Below are 18,560 nucleotides of genomic sequence, written 5' to 3' on the forward strand. Positions count from 1 at the left end.
TTTAGATACCAATAGAGAAATTGGCCTCTTTTCTCATAGAGGTACATTTGTCCCCTTTCCTGAGCCCTTAAAGGCATCATCTGGATGGAGTGTGTGTCATGAATGGAAGAAAATTGAGCATATTAGAATGACATTGCTTTCATTTTTGTTTCACCTTGATGTGAACCACAGAGTGTTCTGTAGAACATGCATCGGATTTTATTTACACTTGACACAGAATGGAAACATGTGACAAGTACAAAGTATTTCAGCGCTTGGTTGCTTGATACTTGCGTCTCTTTAACTAGGACACCAAAAGGCATCTCCGTGCACTTTGCGCTGGCGAATCAGACCAATACTCACTTTTGAATGTCGGCGAATCTATCAAAGGATTTACTGGAAGTGTAACGCTGCATCAAACTATTTCCACATTTTATTTGCTTATGTATTTATTACACTACCACGTAGTTAAAGTTTGTGGCCGATATCTTTACGAACAGTGTGTCTCACTCTCTCTCTGTCTCCTCACTCAGGACGTTTACTGCTGCTGAAGGATGATGATGATAACGATGATGATGATGGGAGGAGGCCACGGCCCAAGGTGCAGCCCTAGCTAGAATCATACTTTCTCCCCCAACTTCACCCCTCCACCATAACATCCTCTACTGCCGTCCCTCCGCCCGGCGCCATGGCCAACCATCTGGAGCTGATCCAGGAGCTGCAGCAGCTGGACAAAGTGCCCAGTCTGGAGAGGCTGCGGGCGGCCCAGAAGCGGCGCACCCAGCAGCTGAAGAGATGGGCCCTTTACGAGAAGGAGATGCACAACAAGAAGCGAAAGGCTGACAAGAAGGGACGCAATGCCAGCAACCTCCAGCAAGAGTCCAAGAGGCACGTGTCGTTTGCCGCCAGCGTGGCTCTTCTGGAGGCGTCGGCCAGGAATGATCCAGATGAAGGTAGGGACAGCGAAGACGATTTATGATGTGTACAAATTAGAAAATAGGAGTGTAGATTCATGTACTCGATGTAGTGAAAATGATAAATTACACAGATGCTCTTAACATGTCATCGATGGACACACCACATTTTATCTACTGTAGATTTATCCTCATGGTAACGAGGCAACACACTGAAAATATGTGCCGGGGTTTCGTTTATATGCTCGAAGTCAAACCCAGCACAAAGCTCAGTGATGCCACATTTGAATAATTACTCTAATTTCAGCCTCACCTCACTACTTCAGCTAGATATCAGAATGCCAAGGTCAGGAAAACAATTAGATGGGCCTGCACACTTAAACTGCCGGTGGAAGTCACTCCGTTGGAGCTGAATTTGTTCTGCTGGGAGACTGTTTTCTCATTGTGAAATAATGTAGTTGTCACACTGAGATGAAACTCTGCCAGTCTTTTTAATTAAAATGTATACGCATGGTGCCCCCCCCCCCCCATTTGGAGATATTAATTGTTTTTCTCCAGTTCAAACGATACTGTGGCAGTGCTAACAGTGAGCCAGTGATGCAGGAATGATAACAGACTCCTTATCATTCTGATACGATATCTAATTTAACTTCCCTTTAACTTTAAATTAGATTGAGCTCTCCTAACCAATACAGCCCATGGCTGTACTACTGTACATTATTTGCTTGTGCAAGCTGTCATTACAGATATGGGGAAAAGCCGAGGCTGATGTACAATAATTCTCACAGAGCAGACGCAGCCCTGCACTGCGTATACACATACTGTATACTTGCACACATATGCACGTGGACTGTGAACACGTAGAGGCTTCGGCTGGAGTTTTATCATGTGTAACCTAAATAAAGATCTGATAAAACCAGCAGGCGATAAAAGGATATCACCTTTTGGGTAAAAAAAAAGAAGAAGCTCTTTCTATGTTGCTGTTGTTGCTAATTCTGCTGCTGCTGCTGTCTCATTAGACACAGAGACAGGCGGTGTTGTGTGAGAGATTTTGGAAACGATTTGAATAGCATTAAAAGGGATTTTTGTCGTACGCTGCTGTGCAGAGTTTCGTTCCCAGGAAGTCTGCTGAGACAATTAGACTTTAAACCAGGATGTGTGGGTGTTGGTGTTCATGTGATTCCACAAGGTGTTTTTTTACTGTCAGTTTTAAGGAAATATGTATAACAATACTTACAAGAATGATCAGAAATATATTCTATGTATTCAAGGTCGGAATTATATGTGGTCAAAGCATTAAGTCATTAGGGAATTGTGCAAATTAAAGCTTTTGTGTGCCGCTTTTCCAGTTATGAGAGGGCAGACAGTCAAAACACAGGAAGCAATAGGCTGCCCCTATTAGAGCTTTATTTTTACACATTTTGTAGGCCATTCTGCTCTTGAGTGTCCATATTTGCCGACTTCTAAGATGAAAATAATTATCATGATTTAAGTGAGTACCTCGACTGGTGTTTGTCCGGCCAAACGATATTAGAGATTACATTGTAATGTGAGGGCAGGGTTTCTCATACTGAAACAGTAGGCTGAATGAATAATGAATAGATGTATATAATACTAGACAGTTGCTGTGGATGTGCATTAATCAAACATTGTGCAGTAAACTTGCTTTGTAGTGACAGTAGTATACTGTGTTTTTTTTCAGCCATGCGAGCGGAAAGCTTCTAGGGATTTTGTCAAGACTCGTATATCTCAACATGCACTTCCATGACATTTTGTAGAGACATTCATGTTCCCCAGAGGATGAATCCTAATGACTTTGGTGAGCCTCTGTCTTTTCATCGAGCACCACCATGAGGCTGTTTTTTTGACTGCAATAACTATTGGATGAATTGTCCTAAACTTTGACATTTCTTTCCCCTTCAAAACAAATTGTAATAACTTGGTTGATCCTGAGTTTTCCTCTTGCACCATCATTTTAATTTGTCCAGAACTTTGAGTGGTTTACCTCAAACTCACGATGTTTCGTGCTACACACAGAATCTTAGCATACAAACATGCTCAACTAAGATGGTTAAAATGCTCAACGTTATACCTGCTACATGTTAGCATTAACATTAACATGACTTTAGACTTGGTCTACTTTTTAGTAGCTGTATTTTATATGACGTCATACATTACATTTCCATATGTCCGCAACATAATTTCAGTCCGTTACAGGGCTCTCAAGTTTTTAAGACAGGTAAGAGTGACATATCCACCCCCCCAGCGTGAGAAATACGATGTGTGGCGGGAGGGCGGGACTTAAGACCGAACTGCGTGACACTTGAGAGCCCTGCCGTTATCACTCGCACAACGTTAAAGATCAACGTCAGTTATCGGCCCCATTTCTGTGAAGCCCAGCGACGTAAATAAATAAGTTGTTAGTTTTCAGCACGACTGTGTTCACATTTGATGTGATGTTCGCACATCTGAGTAAACGTACCAGTCTGTGTGCAGCATCGGACACACTGCGAGCTGCTTTCTTTGCTTTAGTTTGAGCATCGCTGATAACTGGCTTGCAGAAGCCTCGTCAGGTCTCTGTACTGCTGACAGTGCCTTGGCAAAGAAATGTTTGCCGACAGTGCTGCTTAATGAGGGTGACCATGAAAGAGGCAGAGATAAAAAAGCAAGGGACAGGTTGTAGTGTTGCCCACACAGCTCCAGTGGCAGCTGGCTAGCTCAGGAGCCTGATAATCTCCGCTCTCATTCCCCCTGGTCCCCGAATGCTCCATCAAGCATCGTGACTGCATGCTGCTCAATGCACACTGCTCACAGGCTCTGGGCTCCCTCTGCAAAAATATTATGTGACAGTGCCATTTGTTCTCTTGTGCAGTCATTTTTAAAGAGGGTTATGTAAAAGCAGACACGGAAATTGAATGTGTATCATGATGGAAATGAGTTAGAAATACAGGACGTCGGCATCGCCATTCGCATTAAGATTGATTTTCATAAATTAGACATGTTATTTAGAGCCCTAATTTTCAAGAACAGCGACTAGCTAGGCCAACATGAGCAGTGGAAGGTTACAGATGTGTTTATAAAAGGAATAAAAGGAGCCAACTATCACCTCTTTTTCTTGAAAGTGAAAGGAAGATAGGGAGAAGTCAAATCCACAACACAGAGAGACTGAGATTGACTTTGACCTGAGGCTGCCTCAGACTTAACACAATGAGAGGTTGGATTGGCTGGACTGACTCCTGCTTAATCCCAGATTGGTTGGATCGAGTGAGGTGTTTCTTGTGATTCTTTCACTGCTCTCTCTTCTGCGTGGTTGCAGTCAGAGCATCACTGTGTTGACCGGAGGGCTTGTGTGCGAGCACACGCTGAGAAATGTGTGCGTGTTCATCGGTATGCATGTTTTGTAGATGAAGCATTTTGTTGTATTTTGTATGCTCTACTGTCTCCTGAACAGCCAATGGTGTTACTAAAACTAGGATTTGTGAATGTGTTTGTTTAAATGCTAGGGTTTTAAGTGTGTGTATTCGTTTCTGTGCATATTTTCGAATGTGTGTTGAGCTACAACATCTCTGTCGTTACAACTTCACTGGAGGCTGTGGCAGCAGACTCAGCGGGCCGTGAGGAGATGCAGATATTAAAGGAGCAGAGGACACAATGTGTGTACTCGGGCTGAAGATGTGTTGTGAGAGGGAGAGGGAGAATATGTGAATATTCGATGAACTTTTCAGTGCATGTGTTTTTCATAGAGAAATGTTTCTGTATGTGTGCTGCTAGCTGGAGACGCACTGAAGAGGCTTCGATCCGAGGAAAAATACAAAGGAGGGAAACAGTAGGTAGGAGAGGATTGGATGGAAAGAGATGCATCCTGACTCTGTGTCCATTTCTCTGCCCCCTGGCTGCCACCGTCCTGAACCCTCTGCCCCATCACTGTGATGAGGGTTGATGGCTGTGAATTATTGTGGAGCACCTCCGTGTCTCTCTGTGCGGCTTTCTGACTATTGAGACTGATAGATTTTCTTCTCTCTAGAGAGTAGCTATCCTGCTGAGAAGCAGCAATGAGGGTCAGAAAGGACAGTCATTACACACACACGCACACGCACACGCACACCTGACATTCCTTTTTAACACTGCTGTGCTATCCAATGAAGTTGGAACTTAAACTTGACAAATGTACATGCACGTCACATGAAATAACCATTTAGTTTATGAACAGTTAAATTCACATTTATGGCAGTTGGCATTAATTGATAAGCATTCATTTATGTCCAGATTGACTTGCAAAGCTGCTCAGTAGTAATGTTTAAGGCAATGCATTAGGTGAAGTTGATGTAAACATTCGGTGAACTTAATCTGACTGAAAGTGGGTGAAAGTAACATGGATGAAAAGCTGCTTCAGAAATCCTACCTGCTTTTTAAAGTGTCCTTTAGTAAGACACCGAACCCTCAGCTGCTCCGGATTGATCACCTGAGAAGCAGTTCTGATTGAGTTTACTGGCGCCTCAACAGCTTCTACTTATTTGTGACCTATTTGTGTGCTTCTCTTTTCATGTTGAGTTTCCCTAGTTATAAAATATAAAACATTTTCTATCTTAATTTTATAGTATTCATACTTGTATTTCTTGTAATTTTGTGTAAAATCAAAACTGCAGCACACTGTCAACTTCAATTTGGTATTCAATGTTTTGGTGCAACGTCCTTCATCAGGCATTTCATCTAACAAGTTACAGCAGGAACATCTTATAATATACATAAATGATGAAAAACCAATCCAAGAGATGAAGCACATCACATATCCACAGAAAGAAGATAATAAGCAGATACCTGCGAAGGGATCTTGTTTTACTTTACTCAATTTAACATTTTTTTTTAGCTGACATTTCTTATAAGCATACTATTTGTTTCTATTGTCAGTTCAACCTAAATGATTACAAATGTATTGTCAAAAGTGTAAAATAAAATGGCATCTGTGCAAAAAAACTAAAATCGGTTTGTTGAACTTCAAGTCACCTGAAACAGGTGGACTGTGACTGTACTCTTCACTAAGCTCCTTTATGGTTGAGATCGTTTTTACTAGAAGTCTGATGTGACCATGTGATAATGTGTTTGAGCCCTCCCTGAACTCGCTCGTATTTTAAAGTACTGTGTGTTTTCCACCTCTGGACTCTTTTTTCACCAACTCGCATGGCAGCACCCAGCTCGCTAATTACCAGTTATTCCGCACTTTAAATCATGACTGGGAACTTGATGTTTGAGAAGCCACACTTTTCCATTTTTAGCCTTGTGGCTTACTGTTGGTTCACCACCTTTTTTTCCTTCCATGTCATCACCATATAAATGCAGAGGAGGAATAACTCTAGATTTTAGAATAGAAAAATATCTCCAGCAGCGAGTATTGCCTTTTGGAAAGAGAACTTGCAAATTGTTTTATCTTCTTTTCCCCCCCTCTCTTTCTAGTTATTTGTGTGCAAATTAGGTCTCGGAGGAGCTTTTGTCTTCTTCGGCAGTCTTATTAGAGTGGTAAGGCCTTCTCCTTAGAGGCCTTACAGAGATAGGCTTAACTGCTCCCAGGCATATGGAAGCAACAGTGGCATTAAAAAGACACACGAGCAGAGTGAAAAGACAATAAGTGCAACAGAAATACATCACATCGGATGCAACTGGTTGTCAAAATAACACTGACCTTTGGAAAGCTGTCTGCTCTCTCTTCCTCTTTCTTTTTCTCTTTCTTTCTCTCTCTCTTTCTCTCTCTCTCATTCACATTACTCAGTCAATTGTGACCCCAGCTTATTATCTATTGGAGGAAACACATTACCATACTGTTTGTTGGTCAACCTTTGCTTCTGATTTCAAATGCTACAAGGCAGATTTAACCAGCTCTTCTCATGGTGTTTCATAAGAAATGATGAGATTGAAAAGCACACAGTCATTAGGACCATTGTGCCAGTGACCTCTGACCTCTTTTCTCAATGATTATACAGTTTAGAATAGAAGTACTTAAAGTAAGTAAAAGTAGCAAAACCACAGAGTAGAACTAGAGTGCAACTCATGCATTCATATATTAAAAATACAAAAGTATTCGCATCAATATACTTAAAGTACCAAGTACTCATCATCCAGGATGGGTCGTTTCAGGATAATGTATATTTCATTATTGGATTATAATTATTGTTGCAGTAACGTGTTCATTGTTTTCAAATTGAAACAGGCAAACACGCCAAACTAAGAGGTTGAACGTGGCAAACATTGCCCCTAAAGTTGTGTGAGTATGTGTTGGCGTTGCTATTGTGAGAATGTTAGCATGCTTATGTTAGCATTTAGCTCAAAGAAACACTGTACAGCCTCACAAGCAGCAGTCAGGCTGTAGACTCGTAGTCTTGTTGAATAATGTTACAAACGGCCTGGCTGTAACATTTAAGACAAAGAAATATATATTGTAGTCAATTAAATGCATGTGCTCTTGTCTGTTCTGGCTCCACGACACATCTAGACACCCCATAATGTCTCATTTATTTACAAAGAGATTCTCTTGTTTGATTGGGAGGCATGCATTTACAACTTTTGGTTGAAAGCACTCAATAAAAGTCCCTTTGGAGAAAAAGGAGTGAAGGAACAAAGGAATGTAATATAATGTAACAGGATAATACTCCAGTCACAGATCAGCACCTTAAACAAACAACCGTTTGCTGCCATTAACGAGAGAGATGGGCTGAGCAAAGGTCACAATGTTAAAATCAAACAGTGCAGTTCATCAATAATGTAAGTTGCTCTGCATCAATATCAGTGTTATTGCTCTCTGTGTTAGTTTGCAACGATAATGTCGGAGCAACACCAAGGAGAATTGGTAAACTTTTCCACCAGATTTAGAAGCCTATAAAAGCCACCTGAAGCTTCTTCCAAATGCCTTCAAATACTGTAAAACATTTGATCTGATATAAAGTAAAGTAATTTAGGGGCTCATCGCATGCAGAACCTAATTGGAACTATGTCTCCATGTCTTCTTCTTCTTTCTTCTTTTCTATGTAGTGATTATTGATAATGATACCTTTTAAATATCTTTTGAGAGTTGTTTGATATGTTTTTGTGACCGAGCCTTGACCTTTTTTTAAACTATCTTGACTCCGAGATGTGATCACACTCTGTTATGCCCCAGGTCTTTCAAAAGCCACTGATTTTATAAAGGATTTTAAGATGTTTTTGCTCAGCAATAACTAGCGATCTGTAGCAGGAGGTTGTTTACTCACATGCTCATCTAAGCTGATGTAACCTCTGACCTTTGACAACTGTAGTGTAAGCTGTCCTGTCTCTCTCTTGCGTCATGGGTCGTAACTCAAATCGCAACAAGGCTGAGCAGTGATTTGGGACTCAGAGGGTGTGCGCATAAAGCTCTAAAAATGAAGTGTCTGTTAATTAAAGTGACTCTGGGAGCCAAATGCACTGCAGCTTGAGACGACACATGCGCAGCATTTAGAAAACAATGCTGCAAGATGAGAAAACAAACACAGAAATGCACAGACAGCACAACCAAGCACAGACACACTGCAGGTCGAACGGAAATGAGTTGCAAAACAAGACCATTCCGATGTGAGGTCCCGGGACAGAGGATGTCGTATGTGTACAGACTGAAAAGCCCTCTGAGGCAAATTTGTGAGTTGTGATTTTAGGATGTACAAGATAAATTTGATTTCCTTTTTAAAAAAAAATCTTTTTAGATGTTTTCATAAGTCGCAGTTGAGCTTTCAGGCCCACCGTAGTCTATCGTCCCTTTTTTTTACAATGCACTTTTTGTCTTTCTGTCATTTTGGGCATGTACGATTTAACTGGGGCTGAAACAATTAGTTGATTATTCAGTTAGTCGATGGAGTTATTAACAACAATTTGGATAATTGATTCATCATCTAAGTAATTTCTTGAGCAAAAATGCCAGAGAGTTATTGACTCCAGCTTCCTGAATGAATGTCTTATGATTTACTTTTTTAAAATTTTTATTAAATAATAAACTGCATCTTTGTGCTTTATTTAGACTGTTAGTTGAATAAAGCTACTGTAGTATTTGGCTTACTGTTTTCTGATTTTTTTTTTTTTTTTTTTTATTTTTTTTTATCAACTGAATAACTACTTGATTTACTTGCAAATATACAATGCAGATGAATCCATAATGAAAATAATATTTAGTTACTTCAGTAACGTTTGATATTATAACGCTGTGGCTTTCAAACAGTTTGCTGTGCTTTGAGCTCAGATGGGCACTGAGATCTGAGACTCAAATCTCAATTTGATTTATCAAGCAAATATTCTGCATTTACTGCGTTTAATCTGCAGACCTTGTATAACGCCACATGGCTCTTTCTGGATGTTTTATTCATTCAGTCATAAGACTGAATATAAGTGCAACCATTTTTTTTCTTTTTACAACTTCTGAGTCTTTCCTGGTGCCAAAATGAAGCTGCCTCACTTATGGCTAAATCAAGGTTCCTTCGCCACCGCCTCTTCACATCTTTGCTTGTTCCTCTTGTGCGATCACCATTGATTTGACATTTCCAAGCAGTTAATTACTTAAGTGGGATTTGGCACTTCATGCTCCGAGCGGGACCGCGACAATGACGGGGTTTAGAGCTCCAGATAAAATGTGTCCTTGTGTGGGCATTGTGTATTGAATGCTTCTGTGATTAGGAGGACTAGTCTTACTCTCCTGACATCCATGGATGGTAGAAACTGTGTTTTTTTTCAAGCAGACTGTCGTCCTCGCCATTGCTGCTGTTAGTATTGATATTTTTGTATCTTTTCTTTCCTGTCTTTGTGATTATGGCAGTTTTCAGGCACCCTTCAGTTCAACAACACTCCTTTTCTCTGCTCTCGGCCTGTGGGTGTTGCTGCCCTGCCTGGCACACACTGGCACTGCTGTCTCCTCCCCACTGCCATGCAGGTTCACGTGCCCGAGCCCGGGCAGACGGCACTGACTCATCCTGGTCATGTAACATCATTTGGAATTAGAAAAGTAAAAATACAAAAGTGGAAGCAGTGTAATTTGGTTGAACTAAGTATGAACATTGTGTGGAGTATGAATGTTTGTGATATTGTGTTTGGGGTTGCTGTCGTCAGTGGACGGAGCAGAATGCATTGAACCGTAAAGTTATCAGGATGTTGGCTCATTTTGCTTCCTAATTGAACATGTTTCTTGGCCGTGTAACTGTCACACAATGACAAAGGGTCATTTATTGAATGTCAGCACTTCACTGACTATCCCTGCTTCATTGTGTTCTCTAGTTTCAGTACAGCCCTCATTTTCTTCTCTTCATTGCCGTGTCTTTTTGGTGCATTAGACTTTTTGCTTTTCTTTTTTAAATTGCTCACTTAAAGCTAGATTGTTCTTGTTATTATTCACTGTGGTCCTTAGTGAAAAGTTCTGCACTTAAAGCGGTAGTCTGCCAACCAGCTTTCTGAGACCTCCTCCCCTTCTCCACATCAGTTAAATATCCTAGGAGAGCCCCGACTCTCACGTTAACTCCTATTTCCATGGTAACTGAGGCTGACGGAGAGAGGTCCAGGCAGCCATGGCCCAGAGCTACTCAGCTGCAAAGACATAAATTGCGCATCATCATTGCTGCCGCTGCTGCACGGGATAGTATGTGGGAGATAGTGGATGCGGCTGCTGGCCTAACTCGCCCTAGAGTAAATCGGTCACGGGTGGAAATGAATAGTGTGACCCAAATCAAAGTCAACGGATATTAGGAAAGTTGTGTGTGGTCAAGTGTTTAAGAGAAAAAGGGGAAAGAAAGAGCTTAATGTTATGATTTCAGATAATGATTGACAAAATTAACGGATGTAGAGGTTTCTTTATTTCAGCCAAATTAATTAACATTATGTCAGATGTGTTGGATAGAGTGTGAATAATCTTTTGTCAATAACGTTTTGAGACTACTACCTTTTGGGAAATAGTGCTAAAACAAATAGTAGTCTCTAAGGTACCTATTAATTGAATTATTAATGCTGTTAGCACTTACATAGTAATAAAAAGGAGTTATAGAGACGCTCCTCAAGATCAACAGCAGCAAGCAACGAATCACTGCATGTAACCATGACGATGTCATCATTTTAACCAAAACTACAATGTTTCCCTGAACATAACCATGTTTGTGCCTAAACCAAACCTTAACTGAAACAGATTACTTTTTTCGTTTTGGGAGGCACAGACAAATTATGTCATCATGTTAATGAGGTTGTCAGATCATAAAATGCTTGTGAATGTAATATTGATGTCACTTATTTTGGGAAGACTTGTTGCTGTTATGCAATGCAAATGACATTATATACATGATATGAGACATAACATGGCAACAATGGACCCGAGCAGCAGATACCTCCATCAACAGGACTGCAGGAACTTTTTTTTTTTGTCAGTTACAATATATTGAATGTAACTAACATTGTTATAAGCATGAATTGGCTCACTTAGTAATGCAGACAGGGAAACCGTTTATGTTTTTGAAGCCCCGCCCGCTGGTACTTTGGCCTACCGATGTTGTTCAAATGCCAGTCGGACTTTATCCACTGCTCCAATCCCCTGGTTGCCTGTTCAGCACCGCGCTGCTCCCCCACTCGTTCTAAACCACCTTGCATCTTCCAGTGCCTCTCCACCTGCCCACCTACCTCCCCCGACTCACAGTGAATAAAAAGCCCCCTACCATAGACTAAATCCCACAGTAGGATTATGGATTATCCAACGAGGATTAGACCTCACCAAACCAGGGCAGCGTGTTTCATTAACAGCAGTAAGATTGATCACGTTAAACCTGAGAGCCGCAGTGAGTGACCTTTTTAATTGTATGTGATGAAACTCCAGAAACACCTGTAGACTGAGAGCATGAATTTAATGAAGAGTGAGAGTTCATTTTAAAATGTTTTGACTAACCTGAATAAAGAAAACTGCCCTGGAGCTAATGGGATTTGACCAATATGGTATTAAATGAACAAGTACATGTTTTGATTGAGACATTTGAGGAAGTGAAAACATGTATTTCTTTTGTTACTTATACATTTTGAAAACTAGACATATATAGATTTGATAAAGGAATTAAACGCAGGGTCAGCAAGCAGATTAAATGTGAGACTTTGATAAAATACCAATAATAACCTCGACCCAACTGTCTGCCATCTTTGTCAGATAATACTGGAGCTATACAATCCAAATGGGAGCAGTGGAGCGCAGCTGAGCTGGGATGAACAAATGGCAACTGCTGCAGCTGCCTGAGGGGTTGTCAGTCAAGGCTGAAAATATACAACTCTACCTTTTTATAAGCCTCAGATACCCTCAGTGGAACACTTTTCTAAATTGCCACCAAGACACATTTAGAAGAAGTACAATTAACTCTTGCGAATTGATTGATTGTGTTTTTGTTAAGAGAAAGGTTTCTGAATTTCCTTCACTACTGTCAGAGCGTTTAGTAACCAGCATTTAGTGGTCATTAAAGGAACTGCATCTGGCGATGGCTTTAAAAGAGTATTTATGTAGCATTGTACTTTAATAACATGGTAAGACTCACAATGACAGTCACAATACAAGATCAGAATTGATGCAGTAGAACCAGCAGTTACCTTTTTTAAGTGTTTTATTCTACCATTCTTCTCGTCAAAACCGTTAGCCAATACCCACAACGCAATTTAACTGCAGACTGTTCAGGTGGAGATTTGGGTGTGTTGTGCTAGCAGCAGCTAATGTAGCCTCAATGAGCAAACCTCAAGCAGAGATGAGGAGCGGGCTACAGAGGTCTGTTTTATCTCCACACAAAGTTTTTTATTTCATTTTCCAACTTGTCATCTTCAGCCTCAAGAGACGCTGCCTCAAGTGACATGAGTCATTTAATCAGATTTCGCATGACTCCCTCTATACTTACTCTAATATTTTTTTACTTCTTTTCATGCATATTTCACAGCATCACTCTGCAGGACCAGAACCACGCGTGACTCAGGTCTTCACGTTGGGTTTGAGCTCTGTTTTATTCGTCATTAAAATCAACCTCCCTTTGTCTCAGTTACTCCCCGGCCGGCTGCTTACTTTTTATTGTGTGGTATTTCAGGGGAGCTTGTCTTCAGGTTTGGAAGATTGCAACAGATGAGAAGCGTATTAATTTAAATGTTTGGTAAAATGTTTTTTTTTTAAATGTGTTTTGCCTCTCTCCATCTGTTTCTCTACCTGATGTGACTCTGCACTGATATGACACATTATGACGCCTGGATTGGTTCCTAATCTCAGCGCCTCATATGAGGGATGCTACAATAAATGCCCTGTAAATATTTTTACGTACATTTCTGGGGCGGCTGTAACTCATTGGTCAACAGTGGTCCTGAAACCACAAGGTACACGGTGTGATCCCTAGTTTCCCCATAGTTTGCATGTCAAAGTGTCCTTGAGCAAGACACTGTCCTTTCAGCAGCCCGCTGCTCCTGCTAAGGATGGGTTGAATGCAGAAGAAATGTATGTATGTAATAAGTATGTAATATGACAAATAAAGTTTAAGTTTCTAGTCACAGAGGCACATTTTTAAGGATGGCAATGTTGGACCAATGTTGGACCAATGTTGGACGTTAACATTTAGCTTATAGCTGTACCAAAGTTCAACCTCATGTAGCTGTAGACTTATATTCTTTTGTACATACAAGCAATCACATTGTGTCTCATGCAAGAAACACTCCTACGAACAGAGTCGTTTTGAAGTGGCCTGCGCGTTCGCCAGAAAAAGACATAATCATGGCTTTGCAGTCATGCGGAAAGGGAGGCCCTGTGAATTTTTGTAACTTGTTCATGTGACTGACACAAATAGTTCACTGATAATGTGTACACTCTGATTTGAGTACATATTCTCCACCCAAACAAAATAGTTTTCCTGATAATTAACCTTTGTTTCTTTATAATGCTTTTAATACAAAACTGATTTATTTACAGGGCTTGTACAAAGCCATCAAAATAATCCATGAAAATGCATTATGAGTTTACATATAATTAGAATACGTCTTCTGCATTGTGGAGGTTGGTTTATGGCGTTTATGGCTCGATACAGTCATTGTCATTTTGATTCTTCACAGTACATTTTGTTTGTACGCCCTCCTTTCGGAGAATAATGCAACAAACAAAACAAACATGCATGCTTGGAGCGTGTGCGTCATCTGTGGAGGCTCAACAAAGCTTTAGGAGAACTTGCTGCATTCAGCAATTTTTGATTTTTAATCTTCTCTTGGGTACGAACAAAAAAACATCACCTATTATAGCACATTTTCTTTCATCTATCACCATCTGATGGAGACTTCTTCTTCTTGATCCCTTTCCGTTGCAGTCATCAGTCTCCTTGCTGTGGCAGGATGCTTTTTTAAAGCAATTTTCATATAGATTTCTTCTTTATTTCAATGACAGTATGACCCTCAGGTGACACGCCGTTAACAGGACTAGTTATTTTCTCCAAATCCTTGGCTTAAACTGGGCCCTTAATTAATTCCACTGCTGATGGTGTTAAAAAGTATAGATTTTTCTTTATGGATCTCTGAGAGCAGGACTAAAGTCACAGAACGTGTAAAGATCTTCCTCGTACTGTTCGGTGAATGAACACCTCGAGACATATGGGGCAGGATGGGTAGCCTTATATGGTATTATTGGGCGTTGATTAAACGCCAATTCTCATGAACAAGCACTAATTTGGCAATGGGTAGCCTTATATGGTATTATTGGGACGTTGATTAAACGCCAATTCTCATGAACAAGCACTAATTTAAGCACTGGTGGCTTTCATGGTTTATTAATATCAAGAAGATGGGGAATGAGCGTTCTTTTTTTTAAAGTTTATTAACAAGGCTATTTGTGAATGCTTTCAGTGTGATCTTTAGTTTGAATTAGTTTAACAGCTCTGCCTCAACGCTGAAAAGGAACCCAGACAGTGCTGGCTGTGTGATATGAAAATAAACTAATAATAATAATCTCCATTACTTCAGATGAGATTTATGAACCTGGAGTTAATCTGACGAGGGGAGCCTTGTTGCTTCATATTCTTCAAAGTGGCAGCTGATGTTTGCGAACCACAAGACGACATCCGGGATTTGTCAGTGAGTCCACAATGTCACCTGAAGGATTTGTCTGCTCATTACATTATTAAGAGTGCTTTACATCCGTCTTGCTTTTAGAGCGAGTTCCCATCATCTTTCCAAATCGAGCGCTGAGTTCACTGGAGCATGTTATGTTTATTCTATTTCAGCGTTAATTTTCTCACGGTGACCCAGAGAAAACCTGCTGCATCCCAATACAGTGTGTTGTGTCTTCCAATTGCTTTCCGCGCGGTGCCATCTAACTACATCTGTTAAAACAGTGTAACATACAATAAAAGTCCCTTAATAGCTCGTCATGTGGAGGATAATTATAACACACAGTGGAATGCTAATTATATCAATGATCTCCTCTCCCCACGTCCTACTAAAACCAATGTCATTTGGCTGCTACTTATGGCGGTGCCAAGTGGCCTACTTTCTGCTCAGCCGACAGCAAAGCAAGGAAGACTACCTTGCCTGAAGAGCGTTTTGAATGTAATTATTATGTGTTATTTATTTTATTTTTTTCTGCGAACTGCTGCACTGTTTGATATGTTTTGGGCCATTTGGCTGTTCTATGATTAAAGGGTCTAATTTGTGGGAAATGATGCACACTGATGAATATGTGTGCCCCATCAGCCGTTTCACATTTGTAGCCAATTAGTGGACAACTAATGTAACAGGGTCGTGGCATGATGACCAGAATTAATACTAGCAATTTTTTGATCAATTACCTGAGAATTGCGAGCTGGGTGAGAAATGTTCAAATAGCAGTGTGTCCTTTTAGATCGTTCATGTATTTAAATACTGAAAAAGAGCCAAACATAACGCTGTAAATCATCAAAGATCATAAACTTAATGTACATGAGATGTATTAATTTAAAGACAACTTACAATTTATTGCCACTATTTTTTAGATCCACCAGTAAAGCCTCTTTTCTGGCAAAATATATATAACATAACAAAAAACGGTTGCAATGTGTTGTTGATAGAGGTTACGGTTTACTTCGATAATAATGCGTATAGTTATGGTGCAGGCCTTTGGCCCCTTTTACGTCCAACTAGAATTACCTTGGATGAACAGATATCTTACCAAAAATAAAGTTTGTTTTCATTTATTTAGTAAACATCGTAATGAAAGCGCCTAAATGAAATCAGTGCTAATGTTAGCAAGCTAGGCTAAATAGCTTTCAGCCTCCAATTGAAACACAAACTTAACAACATGATGCGTCTAAATGTTTTGCTTAAATCTTAAAGCTGGTTAGTATCTCACCACGATTGTTGATAGTACTTTTCTTTGTAACAGTGGATCTTTGTTTCGTCAATCTGAAAATAACTTCATCCTCTTTTGAAAAATGGAAAAATATTCACTAAAGTGAGGCAAATTCCCATTTTTGTTTGACTTTTATTCTTAACAACCTCACTGGGAGCAGCTTGAAGTGTACCACCCGTATCTCTGTATTTACTTGGACATATTTGTTTGTTTTATAGTAACCTGTGTGGCCTGCAGTGCATTATAATTGGACCTCTCACCAGCATATCACTGTTCCAGAGGGATTAAAAACCACTGTGACATTTTAGGTATATTACATAAACCATTCTCTCATTGGTATCAGCTAACCTGTGAAATTTAAGGGATTCTGTGGCAGCTCTTACTGCTGTGCAACAAACTGCTGTCTCTTCATTACAGCAAAGAGAGATTCTCTGGAAATAACATCAATTCTCCACTTCTGTGTCTGATCCCACCCTCTCATATTACAATCTTTACTTGATCCTCACTTCACCGGCCATTCCCCCTTATCAGCGATCGCTGGCGGTGAGATATGAGCCTCCAGGGGGATCAGTATGAGTCAGCATCCTGAACTAAACCCCGTCAATAAGAGCATCCACGCGTCTGTATTAACTGTACTGTACATCATCTGGCAAAAGGGGCTCTTTTCATAGACAAGATGCATGCAGATGTTATGTACTGGTATGAATGTCTCAACATGCGTGCTTGCACTATGCAGCAATGTGAGGCTCCCACATCAATTATATGTCAGGGATTTCCTGAACAGTAATAAGTAGGCTCATAAAATTCATCCTGAAATTCAATTCAGTTTATTTTGTATAGCCCAAAATCACAAATACAAATTTGCCTCGGAGGGCTTTACAATCTCTGAAAGATCCTCATCTGTGTAGCTGCAGACGGAAGGTTAAAGTGCTTTCACATTGTGAGCTGATATGATTTATGAGAACTGTTTTTTTTTTTAAGCAGTGTGATGGATGACACCACGAACCGGGCTTTTGAAAGGACAATTATTTTGAAGTGAATCTCTGAACATCTCAGTGGGTTCAATTCCTTTCGTTTTACGGTTCAAGCTCGACTTCCCGTGGAAATGTAAAGATCGTTGAGATAATCTGAATAATATTGTTATCAATAAACATCAATACAGCATTACAGGCAGATGAACAAGTATTGAATGAACAAATACCATTGTTTCGTACATGCATCAGATCCATATTATGTGCAGTGGGGATTATTTGTCAGAAGCTTTATGGAAACTTTCTGCCCTATTAGGATAGCAGGACCCTGATCACAAGGCAATCATTGTGTAACATCAGCATATTGATTGGAAGAAAGATCTTTAAAAACATTTTTTTTAGCACATCCCTTTTGCAATTAATGTTCAATACGTGTCTAGTAAAGTGAGAGGTTGACTCCAATTTTAATGTTTGTTTTATGTTAAGAAACATCCAATCAAGAAGCCTAAAATTCTGTTACTTGCAGGTGGCGGGGGGGAAATAACATTTATTCATTTTACGGTAAATTAGAACACAATTTGCATCTTACAATTGCAATGACAAAGCACTTTGTTTTGAGTGTGCAGCAGCTTTGTTTTGAGCCTCGGACTCGTCTCTTCTCCATAGCGCATGGTGTTGTATATAACTATACCTTGAATAAAATAAAAATGTAGCACTTTAGTGGCACTTAAATGGCACTTACTTATAGCACTTTGTAGTTTGGCTTTCTTGAGGAAATTGTACTTCCTTAATTCTTGTTGTTCTGAGTTTGTACTCTCATGGCTGAGTGCACTTATTGTAAGTTGCTTTGGATAAAAGCGTCAGCTAAATGAAATATAATGGAATTGTCTCAAACTGAAAGTAAAAAAAAACACAATTTATCAGAAGAAATATGAAATGATTCAAATTGGTGGCCATAACATACGCCTATAGGGTTGTTACATTATCCGGGAGAGTCCTATGTTTCAGTATATTTGTTTTAATCTTTTCCTAATCTGAGTGCAGATGACTTGTCTAATACAAACTGTATTATGTAAATATGTGTTAAGGACATCAAGACAATATTATTCATACCGGATTAGTTTTCTGGCATGGCTGAAAACAAAAAGTAAATGAAATGACCAGAAACAGTGATTTAAAAAAAAAAACCCCACCAGTGACCTTTAAGATCTTTTCTGGTGGCAAACTGGTTTCACCTGGAAATCAGCATCCAAACTGAAAGATACCTGCTTTAGCTTCTCTGAGATGTACACTGCAGTAAAGCGGATTTACAGTTTTAATAAGAGCCGACATAGAAAACTATAGAAACCTACAATCTAT

The 18,560-nt window shown here is 39.9% G+C and overlaps 1 protein-coding gene across 1 annotated transcript in view; it reads left to right on the top strand.

Moving 5' to 3' along the window:
- Positions 1 to 667: 667 nt before the first annotated feature.
- The window catches only part of ppp1r16b (protein phosphatase 1, regulatory subunit 16B), a gene marked incomplete at both ends in the record, with an annotated part of 51,298 nt that continues 33,405 nt past the window's right edge, over positions 668 to 18,560 (top strand). The window contains one exon of the mRNA XM_079218547.1: positions 668 to 932. Within this exon, the coding sequence (XP_079074673.1) occupies positions 668 to 932 (265 nt within the window). The remainder of the gene's footprint in view (positions 933 to 18,560) is intronic.

The sequence above is a fragment of the Taurulus bubalis genome (genome assembly GCF_910589615.1).
Source record: "Taurulus bubalis genome assembly, chromosome: 5".
Lineage (NCBI taxonomy): Eukaryota > Metazoa > Chordata > Actinopteri > Perciformes > Cottidae > Taurulus > Taurulus bubalis.